The following is an 18,705-nucleotide window of genomic DNA, read 5'->3' as shown; positions in this document are numbered from 1 at the left end:
GCATTTCTACATTGGATATGACCGCACAAAAATGTGGGTGTATGCAGGCAAGTTTGTATTATGGGTTACCATAATGCAGGTGTGCGTGTGTACGTATGGGCAAACACAAGTCACCCGTGCAAAGACTGTTGGCCCAAACAATGAGGGAGGGAGGGAAACAAGGAAGGAATGGTCTTCCTCTGAGAATAACAGCTTGTAGCTCGGTAAACATTATCACAAGCTAGATGATGCTGCCTTATTTAACCACACAGTAAAACACAGCAAAAGGAAAAGAAATAAAAATGGACACGCATGCACATTTTCAGTGCTATAGCATTAGACATTAATTCAAAAATACTCTACTTGTAAATGGATTTTAACTTTACATTTAAAAAAAAAAAAGAAGGCGTATGGTTCATGTATGACTGACGTACATTTCAGGCTGTACACTTTTCTGTGCAGGAGAGGAAAAAAAAAAAAAGAAGTGACTGATGGAGGTGTTAAAGAGTCACTAGAATGGGATTTCTACTGAGCTGATTGGAGGAGAAAGAGAGAAGAGGTAGTATCGGGGAAAGGGGGGAAGAGTACGAAGAGACAGATATGGAAAAGGAAGAAAAAATTACCAACGTCATTTGACCTGCAGCAGCAGTCATTATTTCCCACAGTTCCTAAGTCTGGAAAATATGCAACAACATACAAAAACAGCAACAACATGTAGCCTTCAAGCACCATGAAACAACAGTTTGGGGGGCAAGCCATCCCATAGGTTTTTCCCCCACCAAGGTCAAAGCTAACCAGGCAACTTGACCAATAGCTTCACATTAGTACTTCAGTTAGAAGAAAAACAAAAACATCGAGACCCTGTTGGTGAGTGGATATGGGAAAAAAAAAAAAAAAAAAAAAACACACCACACAATTTTGCCTCAAGTAATGAAAGGTTTCAACGACTGGTATGGATTATTGGGGGCTGACATTAATTAAATGACCTGTGTATATATACACACTGCATGTACACATACTTAAAAAATACAAATATAACCAAAATACTGTATAAACAAGCATTCTTGGCATTTTGTAAACATCTTTTTTATGAAAAAAGGTATCATAATTTGCATTATTCATTCTGTAAAATCTCACAAATACACATACCTACAATATATGTTGGTGAAGTCAGGCTCCAAACAAAACCCATGTACATAAATCTGTCTCGACTTAAAGCACAGAAATAAATAAGGGTGGAGGATGTACTGTGTGGCATTTCAGATTGGGTATGTAGGATAAAATGATTAGAAATAGAGATTGTCTTTGATACTGTGGGCATTAAAAGTGGTGTAAGGCGACAGAAAGCTGTGTTCCTGTCTTACGGAGGAGTGTTAGTTTAGTATTAACTGAAAGATCTGAATCCAACCCCCTTTCTTTTCTGAGTCAAAGCAAACAAGAATGTTTGAACTACTGACTAACTCTCAGCTGTGGGCAATAAATAATTGAATAAAAAGTGTCACAAAATGATGACGAGTACAATAACTGTGTTCATTGCATGTCATTTCTCTGTGAGAATGTATGAATGTATTTAATAAGCCACTATTCATTTCAAAGGGGGTTTGGCACAAAAGTGTAAAAGCCTGGTCAATGTCACAACATCCAGATAAATCTGCAAATACCAGTCATTGAATTTGACAAATGTGTAGTCATAAATAAAGTGTGTCCAAATGTTTTGATTCAATAAAGCGACCGATTTTGAGGTACTAAAAATGCAACCACAATAACGTGACAACTGTGACGCAATTAAAAGGAGCGCACGTGTGTGTGTGTGTCTAATACAGTAATTCTAGATCAAGGATAAAGACGTTGACCTCAGGCTGATTGTCAGCATCCATAAAGAGCTTACAAGTCTGACATTTCCAGCAGAGACCCCATCAACAGAGCGGGCACTTTCAGGATTAATTACTTTTACTTTGTAGAGAGTGAACACATGAGCTGCACCTCCTCTGATTTGACGGGGACGATTTGTTTCTGTGACTGGGGAATTAAACTCCATGGTTTTGCAGAGCCGATGAGATGGAGAGAATAAGTCAGGTGTGGTTTAATTGGATTCCCTATTCATCTTTGCTGGTGTGTGTGTGTTTGTGCACCTGCATTTGACTTGCCCTCTGTCTGGGTTATTTCCAGCAGGGACAATAACAATGTGTGCCTGAGAGCAGCCAAGTACTCTTCAGGAAGGATTATTCACCACAACGAGACACCTGGCCGTGGACGACAGTAAACTAAGGTAATGACTTCCAGGCGAGTCATAAAAACGTGAACATGCTCAGAGGTCTGTACTGATAATACCTATAAAGAGTGTTTCAGCATTATTGTGGAGTCTTCTTTAGTAAGTTTCCTTTTAAATCAAACTTAAGTGGGTTAATTACGCTTATCTGCAAGCTTTATGCGTCGCCAATATTTACACTGTTAACCTTCATTCTTATCTGCTCAATAAAAACAGCTCAGTGACACCAACCATTAGGAATTCATCTAGTTCTGGGATTCAGTGGGGATGACACACAAGACTGGACATTAAAAACACACACATGAAGGGGAAAAAGTGAAGTGATTCTGCTTTTACCTCTATCAGTGAAGTGCAAACGATAGCCCCGGCGTTCACCATGGGATTGTGGGGCTTATCTGCAAAACAAAACAAAAAAAAAACAAAACTCGGTGAGCACACTGTGCGGAATCAAAGCGTGAATGTTCGAATGTCACAGACAGAGGGCGTGGCGTCTGTTCACTGATCAAACAGTAGCGATAAAAACACGTACAGAGCACATGCTGAACCAAGATATGACAGATAATAACCTCAGATTGCTGGAATGCTCCACAATTATCTGTAATTTGTTCTCCTTTAATCTGGGTTCAGGTTTCACACGTTTTCCCAGGTGTGGATGGCAGCAGATACAAATTAGGGCTGTCAAGTGCTGTCATTGCAAATTAATCACATTCTATCCGTTCTAAATTTCACCCGCAATGGATACTGTTCAGGTTTTGAATGCCATTGTCAACATGGGAGTAGAAAAATGTTCGTTATCAGTGTTACATTTCCAAACGAGATGTTCCTGCTACGCCCTGAAATTATATTTTAAGTCTGTTGTGAGGGTTTGGTGGCAGCGCCAACAATTTTTTTTCTCCTCCCTAGAAAGACGGCAGTGAAGTTAGTTTGAAATGTCCAATGTGAAACTAACTTCACAACACGCGGTTTAGAAAATCATAATAAAAAGGAATGTGCATGTGTTAACCACCATGTCAAAAAAAATGTACAACGTTAAAAGAAATGTATGTAAACGTGTTATGATCGCATTCATTTTGACAGCTTACACAAAACTGATTGAACATATGTCAGTTGTCTGACAAGGAGAGTTAAACCTACACATACTGTAGCAGCTGACGTGCGTTCCTATTGCTATTCCAGAGGGGAGCTTATTTCCTCTTTTCATTTACTACAGCAACACTGGACAAACCTGATGATAAGATAGTGAACAACTCCCTTCATTTCATACCAACATTTTTTCTGGGAGCCTGAGACTTTGCTTCATGTTAAAATATCCCATTAACATAGAAGAATTATCAATAACTATCCAATAACTTGTACACAGTGTTATTAATATACTGTTATACAAGATTTGAGCATTCAGTTAAAGCCAACAACAACATTTACTGTAATGTGGAATGCCAGCGTCTGACTCATTCATAGCTCATTAACAGCCCTAAACTGCATTTACTTTCTATATCTGCCTAGAACGTGATAAACAGGAAATGTATTGTGCATTTGTGTGAACATCTGAAAAACGTCTACACACACACACACACACTTACTGTGGGATTCTAATTTAAATTCACCGTTAGGTTTACAGAAGCAATTCCCAAACAAATATTGAAGCACTGAGTCAATATTGTAGCTTACACACAGGTGTAGTAATTTATCTTTCACCACTCTCTCTTTGACCTCATTACCAACAATGTTATTGTGTAAAAATAGGAAACACTGCCTTCCTTAACACAGTAAACCCCCCATTGACAACACACGACCATCATCAGATCGGGGTATGAGTATGAGCTGATAAACGTAAAGGAGGGAAAGAAAGCTGTGACGACTCACCATCGTCGTTCAGGAAGAGCTTATTAAAGCGCAGGCCACTGGGCTCCTTTCCAATGAAACTGTGCACGTATTCCGTGCCATGGTCATGGACTGCAACGGCATACTTCAGTGGCTTGACACACGACTGCAGACAGAAAGGGACCTTGGTGTCTCCGACTGTGTGTCTATGAAAGAAAAAAAGATAGGTTATCTTCAGAGGCGAAGCGGCGGTCTTGTGATGGTAAACAGGTCACAGTGAGGACACCGTCATTTCTGTGGGACGGTGTGTTCATCATCGAGTGTTCACAGAAAACCCACCAACTTCAGTGAGGGAGCATCACTGCATGATAACGAAACTACACTGTTTGTTCTGTACAACCGTTATCTTTACAACTTCCTGTTACGCAAACATAACAATCCTAAAACACCCATTGCAGCTACCTATCAGTGGACATGCTGATCCAAACACCAAACGCGGACATTATTACACAACACTTTATTGTTTATACACAACTGGGCAATTTGAAAACTGAAACTCTCTCTAACGGGAGTGCATGGAAACAAACAAATCATAATAATTAATGAATTATAATAAATCTGCCTCTATGAGAAGTCTGTAGCTGACTTTGCCCGGCCTATTTACACCGCTCTATTTTTTACGTTAGAGTTTTTAATGGTGTTATTTCAAGGGCTCAATATTTTGTCAGGTGGTACCACTGGTTTAAGTCATTAATTATTGCTTAAAGATTATGTCAATGGACACGTTTTGGGGAAAACAACTCTTAACTTTTGCATCCAAGTTAAAATTCAAAGACATGACTGAACTACAGTGTAGAAGCATTGAACTCTGGGTAGACTGAGGCTTTACTGTTACAATAAACTGTAAAATAAATAAAGCAATTTCAAAGACTTAGTTGTGTCTCCATGTCTTCTCCCTGTAAGTGTCAGATAGGATGCCAATTTCAGCAAATGGAGGAGTTTCAGTGCACGTATTTCAATGACTTTGTGGGAAGTCCTTCAAATCGATGATGTCAATTTGCATATAATTTTAAAAACAGCAATCAAGATATTATCTTAGACTATATATATATATATATATATATATATATATATATATATATATATATATATATATATATATATATATATATATATATATATATATATATATATATCTTGCCCACCTCTAATACTTTAATGTCTTGCAATCATTTAAAAACATAATGGTGAATCAAGACATTTACTGAATATTGTGTTCATTACACCATGTTTTCATGTAATCAATTTCAATGTGGTATGTTCAACGGGTTCAAAGGTGAGAAATGTCAAGAGTAATTGCTAGAATTTAAAAAAAGAAAAAAAGATTTATTTTGCACTGAAATATTTCTTACCTCTGTCCGTCGACTGTGCAAAGAGACACAGCCCACAGGTCGGGGCTGAATTTGGCGAGCTGAGGAATGTAGTCTGCCACCTGAAAGAGAGGCCAGCCCGTTAACGCTGAGCAGCAGTGGTTCACCTTACACTGCCGACGTCTGACGAGACTCTGGTTTCAGTGAAAACTTGATTCCAACACAAAACACAATAACAAGACTGACAGAAGTCAACGCTTTGTCTTAACATTAGTAAAGGGAAAAAAAAAATCCACCATCAGTCTAACAAACACAAGAATAGTAAATGGCTAATTAAATCCGGAGGAAGGCGATACTGTAACGTTAAAGATGTCGTGAAACACCACCACCCACCAAATGCAGACATAAGGAACATGACAGAGGCAGTAATGCAACATTACAAATGCTATCTGCCATTAAAAACCATAGAACTAAAAGACGTAGTAGTCATAAATTACTAAATCAAGAGGAAGGCAGTAATGCAGATATACTGATGCCGCCTTCTTCTTCTTTTGTATTTTACAGCAGAGAGCATTCACAATATTACATTACTGCCTCCTTACGCACCTCTTCCCTGTTACATTACTGCCTCGTGATCACTCACTGCAGTAAAACACCACCTCCTTCCAACCTGATACTCATATTATAGGAGCTACTGTTTACTTTGGGTCTTTCATTTCTGGACAGCCATTGAATGAAGGATGAAGATAATTGGTTGTTTTCCTGCGACAACAAAAAACAACCAAAACAAAAGTAGTGTATGGATAAAGACTCTTTATATTGTTGGCATGGCCCAACCAATGAGGGTTGAGTATTACTGTAGAGTAATGACGACAGAGGACTCACGGAGTACTCGTGGGTTGGAACGCCGTGGCTGGTGCGATCCCATGACAAGATGGTCTCTAGTTTTCATTATTTTTGCCGCTTTTTCTTCTTTAGTGACTAAACAATTTTGTAGCGAACAACTAACGCACACACGGCAACATGCAGACCCCGGCCTGGATGGAGATCATGAGCCAGTCTTTGAAAGGAAAGGAAAATGACCCCCAAAATAAATAAAAAGCCAGCAGGAAGCTTAGACATGTATGCCTCCAGTAAGCAATTACAAAAGGACATAAAATTATACCATCTGTACAGCCTTGTATATAATTAAAAAGGTCCACTGTGTAAGAATTAGTGACATCCAACAGTGAGAATGAAGAGTGCCTCAAATGGAGTCCTCCTCTACTCACTCCTCACTTTCCCCCCCGAGCACTTCAGGAAACTACAGAGGCCTTTGCATACCAGAAAGGACGTAAACACCCTTTCAAAACACTATCTCCTCGTCCACTCTCTCTCTCTCTCTCTGCAGCCTCTTCAGAGCCATTACTCTTTACTTGCGTTGTAAGCTTTTGCTTCACGCGGCGTAAACATGCGTCAATTCAGGCAACTGTAGAAACGTTGTGAATATACATGACAAAAGTGCAGATAATTATCCCACTGAAGCTCCGTTCATCAAGCTCCAAAATCATTTTATAGTTTTTTCTTGTTTACTAAAAAGAACAGGGTTCTGGGAAACAAACACAATCAAGCAATCTGCTGCTGTCTGAAAAGCGGCCAAGGTGAATTCTGTGATGATTGGATATGAGAATAATTTGCACAAAAAAAACACGTCCGCTGTACAGAGGCCTTAAGGCTTTATTTTAAAGCATCCATATGGGCTTGTAAATTTCTGGCAATACACCCTCACACACTGGACCTTTAACACATACAGTAGATGGACTTGGTTCCCACTGCTCCATCTTTTGAAGTAGTCACAGAAAGAGTAAAGTTACAGTCTAGACTTAGATTTCTGTTTGTTATGCACTACACTAGCTTTTTTACATTTATAAATATAACTGTCGTTATGCATGTTGCATTTGCAACTGAAGGTCTGCTGCTGATTAAAAATGTGATGTCATAATTCCCTGCTTTTATTTATGTCATGTCAATATGGCCCTGTGGAGCAAAATGTTCCTCAGCCCTGACCTAGAAATGAAATGACTCACCACACAAAGAATCCTGCATGAATATGCAAAAGTGACACCCGGCCTCACTGCTGCTGGGAACACTAATACGAGACTTTTGACACTGTCCATTTCTGGCTTTGTCCTTTATGAATCAGCTCAGGCTCCTGCTGGCGTTCATTCTGAATAAGTAACCCTTGATACCAGACAGGCACGACAGACTGATGGTGATGAATGGACTAAATAATACTAATGATGCACAGGCACAGAGAGAATAGGAGGAAAAAGAAAAAAAGAGTCATGGATCTAAGGACACACCTGTCCTTCCGAGAGATTTTTGGCAGTTTCATACAGCTCATCAATATGGGAGGTGAAGGACTGGAAGTCTGGGATGACGAACTTCTTGCGGAAGGCCTGAGTGAGCAGGACAATGTTGCTCTGGACACACCTGATGAACAAACCACAAACAGCATGCTCAAACGTCGCCACTGCATGCGCTTCAACGAAAAGTTTGCCAACCAAGTTTGGAAACCTTAAAGTCTGACAAACTTCTGTGAATGTTCAAGAGACGGATGATGAAGAAGACACTTCATAAGAAATTGATCATTTGCTTTTCTTTCATGAATCCATATAGTGATGAATGATCATTTCCACACCAGCAACTATGGGGAAACCATGGATGTACTGTCACTGTCTCTGACATTTAAATCAGAGTCAAAATATTTTAATTTGAACAGATGTTCGCATCAGTTACATAAACAATCCGTTATCCCTGTTACAAACGTTTCTACTTCCTGCTGACAAAAAATATTCATACAGCTTAAAGAAACAGGGGAGGACGGTAGGGGGGGGTTTCCCACTCATTACAAAATTTCCAGCCCAACTAATACATTTATTTTCATCTTATAAAATGGAGAAGTACTACAATAACATTACAGTATGAGAAACTCTGACTTCACATCCATATTTGGCCTGAGGAAATCTTGGGATTCCCCAGGAAGGGCTGGAAATGATTGCATCTAAAAATGTCTTCATTAGCTGCTGCAACCATGATCCAACCCCACATGAGCAAAAGAAAGTGGATAGTTTGAATCTCTATTCAACAATAATTCTGATCTCACCTTAAATAAATGACATTAATACGCATTATGTCATATGTCTTGAGCTATTTGAGAGCGACTAGTTTAAGAATATAGTTTCCCGCATTGAAAATTCTCAAGTCACAGCAACAGAAATTCTGCTCAACTGCCGTTTGATGGATATTTTTTTTTGCATTTATGCAATATGCAAATTTATACATTCAAATATGTTTAAATTTGCTCATTTACAAAAAATATGATCATCAAACTGCATAAGATACTTAAAGCAAAGGTGGAATATGTTTATGGGGAAGGTGATTTAAAATCAAGCCACCGTGGTTGGAGATATAAAAAAATAACAACACACAAGTCAAGGAAAGGCGAGACTTACTTTTTGAATTGCTGCCTGTCCAGAGTCATGCCATCTGGTGTGTTCTGTAGAGTTTCTTTGAGGGTATCCATACATTCCTTCAGCCGAGGATCTCCAGTGCGAAGCCCTGTGGTCTTAAGTGCCTGCAATAATGGAATTAAAAGAACAGAAGTAAATATAACTGTATGGGAATTTGAAAATAAAGTAAAGTTGTAACAAAGGAACACTTGTAAAGTTAATTGTGAGTATCTCTGAATATCTTCATTATTACTTGCTTAAACCACAATGAACCTGAAAAACTTACCGAGAGAAATTTGTGAGCGGTAACCGTCTCTTGGCCTTCTGCAACCGTGTAGAAGAGCAAATCCTCCAGACTTGGGAGGATGCCTGCATTTCTTCTTCTAGGTCAGAGAAGTGACAGATCAGTAAAAGACAATGCACTTTCAGAAATGTGACACTAAAATAACTCTTGCTTAAGACAAGAGGGGCAACATGAGATTAGCAACACACACACACACACAAAAAAAGAGAAGCAGGAAAGCATGCCAAGTTGTTGTGAATTAAAGGAACTATTAGGCCACAGTAGCAGATGCCATGTTTATACGCGACAACATTGACCTTTAGCATGAGCCTCAATTAAACCTATTCCCACCTGACTTGCCAGTGTAAACACAGCATATCTGGAGTAACTGATACGGTCTTATCATGTAGGTGAGGTATTTCAGTGACACATACTGGAAATACACATCAAAAAAGAGGACAAACCCTGTATGTACATAAACATAATGTATTACTTCACGTTTCCCATTGGCATTTGGATTTACACTTGGCACAAACATTTGCAAAGGTGCAAAATGCAATAAATATATGTTGCCAGTACAAAGTGACCTCGTCTGGAGTTGTGCAATATAGACTGTCCCACTGTGCGTGCTGGCTGGAGAGGATTACACAGTGTCACAGCTTCCCTTTACAATACATAATATCTACAGTTTTCTGCAGGCATGGAAAACCCCATACGCCATTTTCTGTATCATTTTTGAAACGGGGACACAGGTTCCTCTGTGCCATAAATTGAGCTGTGATTACATGCAGTGGTTTGAATGAACTACGTGGCCAGTGAAAGGTTTGGTAGCTGTGTCTGGCCAGAACTGAATTCCAGAAATTCTCTCGTCTTTACTCTGTCCAGCCATCTGTGGCACTCGGATTAATAAAGCCAACATCACATTCAGTCCAAACGCTGTTCATGGCAGAGCAGCAAGATCGACAGAACGGCAAACGTCGTAAACAATTATCTGATTCTTTCAGCTTTTTCCATTCATTGTATATAACAAAGAATGATTTTGGTTTGTGGACAAAACAATACATTTGAGAACATCAAACACTGATTATCATTTTCGGACCAAATTAGTAATCGAGCAATTAATCGTTTATGGAAATAATCTGTAGTTGCAGCCAGGTTCTCTTAACCTTGAGGTTTGAACATTATGTGGATTTTAAGCCATATACTATACTGGTTATGGTATGAAAGCCAGGAAAATGCTTTAAATTCCACTTTAATGCCTGTTCAATCCAATGTTTATTAGCAGCAGAAGCAGTAATCCATTGATCTACATCCCTGATTGATCCCACAGTAATCTCAGCATCCCATCTCAAAATAAATGCTGGTAAAATCTGCATTTAAAGCCAATCTTGACGTTACACACAAGATTTATTGCTTCATCTCAAGCTCAAAGAGCTTTTAAAAATGCAGGATTCAGTCTGCAGTTCCCTGCCTCCATCACCTTCCCCCCTTCCTCCATCACCTCTGCTTGGTGCATCTGTTCCCCAGAGTAAACACTATGCACAGAACCAAGGTAACAGAGCCTGAACATGAGCAAACAAACCAAGAGAAATTAAAATGCTGTCTGTCAAGCATGGCTAATTGAGAGCGAGTGTTGGTCAAGCATAAAACGGCACTCGCATGTAACAGAGTCAGCAAGTGCCGCCGTACACCACAGAGTCACAAGTCAACAACAATCCAACAAATCCAGTATAGACAAAGGCTTACCTGTGCATTTACATTTAAAGAACGTTTGCCATATGGGCATGAGGCATGACTGCACACGCGCTTAAACCAGGGAAGTGTATATGTGTTTCTGGAGTGTGTACTTTGTGTTCGGATATGAGCAAAATGACCTTACCACCATGTTGTGCTGCCATTGTAGAGACTACTGGGGTAAATTTGTAGGTATTCGTCACATATGAACATAAAATAATACCTTTAAAATGACTGCGGTTAGGGCTGCATGCCATCGTATCATTCAGCATCAACATAAAGCGTAAATCTATTACTAGCACTACTAGTGGTGGCTTGTAATATATCCGTAATAAAGCTATTACTAGCTTTAATATATCTGTAATAAACCTTCCATCAGGGCCTAAAGAAATTGAACCACTGTCATCACATCCTAGTCTAACAAACTTGTTTAACTCTAGTCTTAACACACGTTGTTTACAGTCTCAGTGAAAGATGGACCAAGGTTTGCGGTCAGCCCAACAGCAAATTATGCAAGAGAACTTCATTAACCAGAATCTCTAGATAGAGAGCCTCCTGCAGTATGATGAGAAGGATGAATGAATTAACACATTAACATAATCCTGCTGTCAGTTTGACCCAGTTTCATGTTTGCACTTGTGACTCGTCTCAAGAGTCTAAACTACATGGACCAAGCACACCGGAGTGTTTAACCTGCACAAACAAACCAGGTGCGGATGTCGCCTACAACACAATTTCTCTGAATTAAAAATGTTGACAGGCAGATGGCTCCGTCCATTTGCCGCCAAGTCACTGCTCACAGATAAAAACAAAGCACTTCAAGAGTTTCCTGGATGCAAGAAAATCCTCCACTGACCTTTGAAAAACTGAGCCTTTATTTAAAAATTCTACTTTATCTCTGGTGCAGTTAGTTCTGCCACAGGCATGGGCAGGTGACAATATTAAAATAACGGACTATAGCAGACTTCTGTGGACAAACAAACAAAGGCTTTACTACAACAGGCCTTACTTGAATATCCACATCATTAAAGCAAGGATTAAATAGGCTTGTTGTAAATATGTTCATGTTGCAATAACCCTTAAGGCTCTCGCCCTCTACTGCTAGATATTTATCTTTGACATAAGACCTGCATTATAAATGAATCCATTAGAACATTGTGAGGCTTTGATGATAGGTTTTTCCTATACATTTCCACTGTATATAGTAAAAATGTATGCTACATTTCCTTAAATAGTAGCTATGATCATGACCTGGACTTCTTATTTAGTCCAACAAGTGGAAAAGGTACCTGTACATGTTACATCTTAATTAGATCTTAATTCCTGAAAGTGTTGACATGTTTGTAGGACTTTGTCCATAATGACCAGCAGCTACAAGGTAGAACCTGTGCTAAAATAAAAGTGTTCCACATCTGTTATATTCCTTCTGTGGAGAGAGGCTATTAGAAGGTGGAAAACTACTGACTATGAGGGGGACTCATAGTCAGTAGCAAGCCCATACCATGGACTACATATCTTACTGATGACAACACCCTGTCTCTGTAAGCTCACCTATCAGGATAGCCTTCAAAACCAAACTCTGACATTACAATCTTATAGATAAACATCATATATACTTCACTTATACAGGCAGGTGGCTGAGGAGCAACAGAAATTACACGTAAAATAATAGCAATTTAGGGCTGCTCCTGACCAATTTAATTATTAAGATATCTATCCATAATAATACACAAAATGGGCCCCGCCCCCACGCTGAAATCACACAACCTTTATTTTTGTTGAGTAGTTAAATAACTGATTAATAAGGGTTACAGCCATATAACATTATAACAATCCTGGTGTGGTTTGAGCGAACATTCATTGCTGATATTTACATGTATCATCATCATCATCATCATCATCAGTGCTGAAGGTAGATATTTGCAGTCTCTCAGGCTCCTGTAGAGCTGGAGGACACAGACGGTAACGTCGTGGGCCCGGAGCAGAAGGCAGATCTCGTTTCACGGACAGTGGGAGGTCACGACAGAAACCGCCACAGACTGAATTCCAAACAGGCATTTATCATTCTGATAAGAGCCTTAACCATTACAGGTTTAAAAGCTCGTCACTGACACTTGGTTTCATTTTGACCTTCTACCGTATTACTCAAGGATTTAAAAAAAATGTTCTTTTCACTTAATATCTGACTTGACAACAAGACGGTTTCACTTTCAGTACAGTTCCCACGCTGCTGTTATTTTATTGCCACAGAACACATGGTTACCGCACGTTACCTTTTTGAAGTCGTCGTACTCGCGTGTTCTTGAGAACGCGTGTTAGCTTAATATGAATATGTCAGAGTGTGTGTGTGTGTTGTAAGGGAGAGCGTTACGTTATTAACAGATAATTCACCAGCAAAAGTGCGTGAAACCTACTTCTCACTCGCTGCCTCGCTAGCTTTATCGTCCTTCTTCAGCTGCTCCTCGAGCTCCACGGCGCCATCCGTTTTCACGCAGTAGGAGCGGAACGGGGTGGCGAAGGGCGCGGCGCGCAGCGGCTGCCGGTGCGGAGCGGCATGGAGGAGCCGAGGAGACTCAGCTCTCGCACCAACGGAGGCGGCGCCGAAGCGGCAGTGGCGGGTCGGCAACCAGGACCTCTGTCTACAGGCGGGCAGCGGACGTTTGAGGGTAGCTTCAGTCAACTCCTTGAGCACTGTGGAGAACCGAAAGTGTAACATCTCAATCCTGTGGAGCAGTTTGAGAGAAAATGGTGGATCCACAGGTAAACGCGAGTTAACGTGAGAGACTGGTGGACACAACAATCACAACCTTGACGGACTAAGAGGAGATGACTCACCAGCGCCGACATCCGGAAATAAATAGCCACACGGTCCCGCCCACTGTGCCCTTATTGGTGGAAAACCATATAAGGTCGGCGTGTTGTGTGACGTAGAACGCTTTCAGGTTGTCTATTGGACTGAGTTCATGTAAATCAGTTCAGCGTTTTTTTTCTCTCGCTCGTGAGGGGTTTGACAAGTGACTTCTGAATTAACTTGTGGCGTGTTCTTCTTTTAATAATCATTTCCGGCAGGTTGTACACTGAGAGGGGAAATACTGCCCTCCAGAGGAAAAACAATACAGTCCTCCCACTTCCCGGTTCTTCCCGGTGCCTTTCATTAATTCTATAACACCACTAGGTATAGAAGACCTGCGTTTGTTTTGCCTCCATTTTAACCCCCGTGACGTAGCTGTGATGTAGACGTAAAAAAAGGGGGCAGCGTCAGCAGCCGCTCCAGGCCACGCCCCCCCACCGTGGCGTTCAAGCGTCGCCCTCAGAAGTTGCCACGACTGCACACACAACGGCACGATGTGGAGAACACCGACCCGCTCTGTCCTCGTCCTCGTCTCCTCATGGTTCTGTCTGTGGTCACTTTGTACCGCAGCGGATGATGTGGAAGGAGAAGTGAAGATCGAGGTTCTGTTTAAGCCCTTAGAGTGCACTCAGACCAGTAAGAAAGGAGATCTGGTCAACGTGCACTATGATGGCTACCTCGCCAAAGATGGGTCCCAGTTCTACTGCAGGTCAGTGATTTGAATAAAACACACAAAACAAAACCTGTTGCATTTAACATAAGATGATCTTTGCAAAAACATTTTTGACGTGACTCTAATCCAGCTTTTAGACAGACCTTTTCTAGATTCATGATGCATTTGTCTCTGAATCCTTTGAAAATGATCTGCCACTGTCTATAATTTAACTGTTAATTGTTTATCTTTGCCTACCATGCTATATTTGGTTTTATTTGTTTACATTAACAATCTGGTGACAGTATGGTAATAAGGAGGTAATGTTATGTCAATACCATGTCATTTATGGCAATCACAAAGTAAAGGCTTAGTTAAAAGCAATGGAAATATGTCTGTGACATAAGAGAGGATGAGATATAACTTTAAAATATTTATAATATATATTTTTAAATCACAATCATTTTCATGTAAAGGTAATTACACTGACAGCCTATAGTTATTCACCAAACTATTATACTGGATATTACTTTGAAAATAACATGGTATTACAGTAATATTATCTACTTATTTCAACACAATTATGTTGGTGTTGTTATTAAGTAATTACCTGGATATTACGTTGAAAAATAACATGATATTACAGTAATATTATCTACTTATAACAACCCAATTACGCTGGAAGTTTGTTCCAATAAACCCAGGTTCATGCAAACGTATAATACCCTGTGAATCTAATGGGATGTTTTGTATTATTTTGTATTATTTCCTCCTCAGTCGTTCAGACAAAGCGGGGCATCCTCAGTGGGTTGTTTTAGGCATTGGACAAGTCATCAAAGGCCTTGATATTGGGATGACTGGTATGTGTCCCGGAGAGAAACGGAAAATAACAATTCCACCCATGCTGGCATTTGGAGAAAAGGGAAAAGGTATGTTGGTTGGACAGACAGATGTTTGTTTACACAGGATAGTGGATGAAAATAAGCATTTTGTTTCATTCTAGATAATGTGATTTGAAAGGTTTTTGACAGCCTCAGATAGATTTAATAGAGCTGATCAAATGTTTTATGACACTCACACTTATCATTACCAACCCACAGCATGAGTAAAAGGACACATCATATAGAGGAAGGCCTGTTATTCTGATCAGTGTGTTGATTTGCAAGAGACACTCAATCATCTACTACTGCTTTATCCGCCACATGAGGGTCACGCAGGGGTCGCTGGTGCCAATCCCAGCTGACATAGCGTGAAAAGCGGAGTACACCCTGGACGGTTAGCCAGTCCATCACAGAGCCACATAGAGACAAACAACCATCCACTTTCACACTCACACCTACGGTGAATTTAGCGTATCCAATTCAATGTTCAATGTGGGAGGAAGCTTGAGAACCTGGGGAAAACATTGCAAGAGACAGAATTTAAAAGAATTTCTTAAAATCTGACGCACCATTACGTAAAAACAGTAAATGTGTTTTGGTCGCATCACCACTCAGTTTGAACTTGTTACCAAAAGTGTTTTCTATGTCCAAATGTTTTCTGTGATGGATCATGTGATAAATGTGTCATTGGCCGCAGAAAATCAGTGGAAATCAGCAGCGGTATGACATGTAAGCTGTGATTAACAAGTTACAAATGAAAAATGTCAATAAAAGTCACTTGCACTGTTTATTATAGTTTCTGTGTTGGAAGAACCACCCTCAGTCACACTGTCTTGTTTTCTTTTTTCAGCACTTTAACTGAAAGAGCATCACAACCTTCACTGCGTTTGCTTCTCATCCGCCCATGGCATGTCCTGAAAGCATGCACAAAGGTTCAAAGGTCTCTGCTCTTCTTTCTTGCATGCTTTGACTGACTTTCGGGAGACTAATAATTCACTTTTCTTTGACTAGACACTCATTTTTCCTGACAAATCTGTTCATGCTGATGTTCTGATGGTGTCGCTTAACCTGGGAATCTGCATTAACACGATGAAATGCTTTTGTTCACAAACTGTCAGATTCACTCACACCTTTGAGCTGAGTTTGTCCCTTTTTTCCCGCACTCATTAACAAAATAACCACTTGAAAAGCATGTTGCTTTAGTGACAAAGCTAAGGCATCAAATCACTTTTACAACTTAAACGTGATTAAATACTGTATAGTAGCTGTAGGGACTATAAAAACGCTGCTATGAGGCTGAGTTGGCCCTTAACTTTGAGTTTATGCATCTTACTAAAGATAAATGATTACTGACAAACTGTAACTGATGACAAATCGTAATATAATACATAGAAACGAAGATATTTAACGGATAATAATGGTGTAAAGTGCCACAGCCCTGTGCCTGACGCACAGGGCTATGGCAAAGCGACAAAGCGACTTACAATCATCATATTGTATATGATAAACTGTAAACTCTAAGTTATTAATGCCGTGATTATTAGAGCCTGGATTTGGTATCAAGCCTTATGTTTTAATAGCTACATGTTATTGTAAATAACCAAAAGGAAAAGACAAATATTACTAACCATAACTGTATCATGTTTGTATATAATGTAAATATAAATGCACATCTTATTTTACTGTAAACATCTAGAAAATGTACGCCACAATTTCAGTAGTCAACGTGTTCTGCATTGTTTAAAATATTGTGTAAAATAAGAGCTTTTATCTTTGGGTTTTCATGTCTGTGAAAAGGCTCATGGGCTTTATTTTTTTATTTTTAATGAATGATGGATCAGTGGGGCCCCAGTTATTACACCTGAGTGGTGATTATGGCTTTATGCACACCGTCATCATCTGTTTCCCTCCGGTGTAAACAGACCCAGTGCCGCCCAGTGCTACGGTGCTGTTTGAGGTGGAGCTCTTCACAGTGTCCAGAGGACCGCGCAGCATGGAAGCTTTCAAAGAGATGGACCTTGACGCAGACAAAATTCTCACAAAGGCCGAGGTAACTGTCAGTCACAGTCACTCAATTATCTATGATCATATAAAAGCAGCTCAGACATAAAACGAGTGGCTAAAGCTCGATATTGCCCCCACCAGTTGTGTCAAACTAGTTAGAGACTGTAACAAACAGAGGACTCCTCCACTCAATCCTCCAGTACCCTAGAGCATCGGGGAACTACGGTGGCCCTCACATACCAGAAATCATGCTGCTCTTCTTCATTTGAGTAATAAGATTCTGCATCACAATGTGAAACACACTCCCTGACTGCTGCTGTATAAATATGGCAACACATGATGGTGGACTCCCTCACCTAAAGTACTTATAAGAGGGTAGATATGGGTATTATATTCAATTTCTTCTCTGTACCACTTTGCAGTATAATTACAAATATTTACATTTAGGCTATTAATTAAGGTTATTAATACTTTCTAAATGTTATCAAATTTGATGTATGATACATCAAATTAAAAGATTTGTTGCATGCCAAATAGTGAGCCCACATGTATCAGAACTGTGAAGCCTCAGAATTCACAGCACATCCTCTGTCTCCCTGTCTGTCACCCTCATCAGATATTAATACATTTCTACCACCATTAGTGTTACTGTCAAAGTTTAAATTACCATATATAATACAAACAAGTCTGTGCATGAAGGCCCATGTAGTGTTGCTCACCATAACATTATTATGCTGCACAGAGAGGCTCTCTGTGGACTGGGGTGCACCTGAGCAAGTGTGTGGATCATCTGCTGTGACGACCCCTAGAGAGGGAACAGACATAGTCTTTTACAGTTGTGTTAAACCACAAATAAATCCTTGTTGTAAAGTGGTACACATTAAACTTGGGTGAGAAATGTATAAATACAATGCTCCCTATTGCTGATTTGGATCTGAATTCTGCACATTAAGATAAATATCATGTATCACCACAGTGATTTACTGCCAGAAGAGCCGAACAGGAGCCTGTAAGACTTGAGTGTAGCAAAGGCAGAATCTATTACTGTATGTGTGAGTTATTGTGCTTACGTGACTAATCGGGTATGCCTTTCCTGTCCTTTTCAGATAAAAGAACATTTGAAAATGTCATATGAAAAAGGAGGGAAGCCACGCGACGACCCCCACTACGAGAAGATCATCGCCGACATTTTCTACAAGAGCGACAAGGACAACGACGGACTGATCAGTGCGAAGGAGTTTAATATTTATGGACACGACGAGCTCTAGTGTCAATATCTGATGAGTAGTCGTTATTAACCTCTGGTCAGTTTGATATGCAATTAAACATGAATGTCTCAAATGTTCTTACACTGTTAGATGTCTCTTTGT

General features: G+C 39.9%; 2 protein-coding genes across 6 annotated transcripts in view; one reads left to right on the top strand and one right to left on the bottom strand.

Moving 5' to 3' along the window:
• The window catches only part of glsb (glutaminase b), a 34,668-nt gene extending 20,893 nt beyond the window's left edge, over positions 1 to 13,775 (bottom strand). For 3 of the 5 annotated variants that reach the window (XM_058654815.1, XM_058654817.1, XM_058654818.1), the window contains exons 1-7: positions 13,362 to 13,775; positions 9,217 to 9,313; positions 8,934 to 9,055; positions 7,782 to 7,911; positions 5,482 to 5,561; positions 4,112 to 4,275; positions 2,585 to 2,643 (exon numbers count right to left, since the gene is read on the bottom strand). In XM_058654815.1, the coding sequence (XP_058510798.1) occupies positions 2,585 to 2,643; positions 4,112 to 4,275; positions 5,482 to 5,561; positions 7,782 to 7,911; positions 8,934 to 9,055; positions 9,217 to 9,313; positions 13,362 to 13,663 (954 nt within the window). In that variant the 5' untranslated portion in view covers positions 13,664 to 13,775. Of the gene's footprint in view, positions 1 to 602; positions 2,497 to 2,584; positions 2,644 to 4,111; positions 4,276 to 5,481; positions 5,562 to 7,781; positions 7,912 to 8,933; positions 9,056 to 9,216; positions 9,314 to 13,361 lie in introns of those variants that run through there. The other 2 variants (XM_058654816.1, XM_058654820.1) reach the window with 2 other exon arrangements.
• Positions 13,776 to 14,224: 449 nt separating this feature from the next.
• Positions 14,225 to 18,680, top strand: fkbp7 (FKBP prolyl isomerase 7). Its single transcript, XM_058654824.1, has 4 exons — positions 14,225 to 14,507; positions 15,228 to 15,379; positions 17,254 to 17,381; positions 18,442 to 18,680. The coding sequence occupies exons 1-4, from the start codon at positions 14,293 to 14,295 to the stop codon at positions 18,601 to 18,603; spliced, it is 657 nt and encodes a 218-aa protein (XP_058510807.1). The 5' UTR covers positions 14,225 to 14,292; the 3' UTR covers positions 18,604 to 18,680.
• The last annotated feature ends 25 nt before the right edge of the window (positions 18,681 to 18,705 follow it).

Source organism: Solea solea, chromosome 2, assembly GCF_958295425.1.
Source record: "Solea solea chromosome 2, fSolSol10.1, whole genome shotgun sequence".
Classification (NCBI taxonomy): domain Eukaryota; kingdom Metazoa; phylum Chordata; class Actinopteri; order Pleuronectiformes; family Soleidae; genus Solea; species Solea solea.
The sequence above is the reverse complement of the archived record's forward strand: the minus strand, read 5'-3'. Positions and strand labels throughout refer to the sequence as shown.

What these genes read in the sequence shown, in the direction of transcription:
- fkbp7 (XM_058654824.1), top strand. Translation starts at nt 14,293, where the DNA reads ATGTGGAGAACACCGACCCGCTCTGTCCTCGTCCTCGTCTCCTCATGG. An exon ending in GGGTCCCAGTTCTACTGCAG is followed by an intron (nt 14,508 to 15,227) that starts GTCAGTGATTTG and finishes TTTCCTCCTCAG; the next exon opens with TCGTTCAGACAAAGCGGGGC. An exon ending in AAATTCTCACAAAGGCCGAG is followed by an intron (nt 17,382 to 18,441) that starts GTAACTGTCAGT and finishes TGTCCTTTTCAG; the next exon opens with ATAAAAGAACATTTGAAAAT.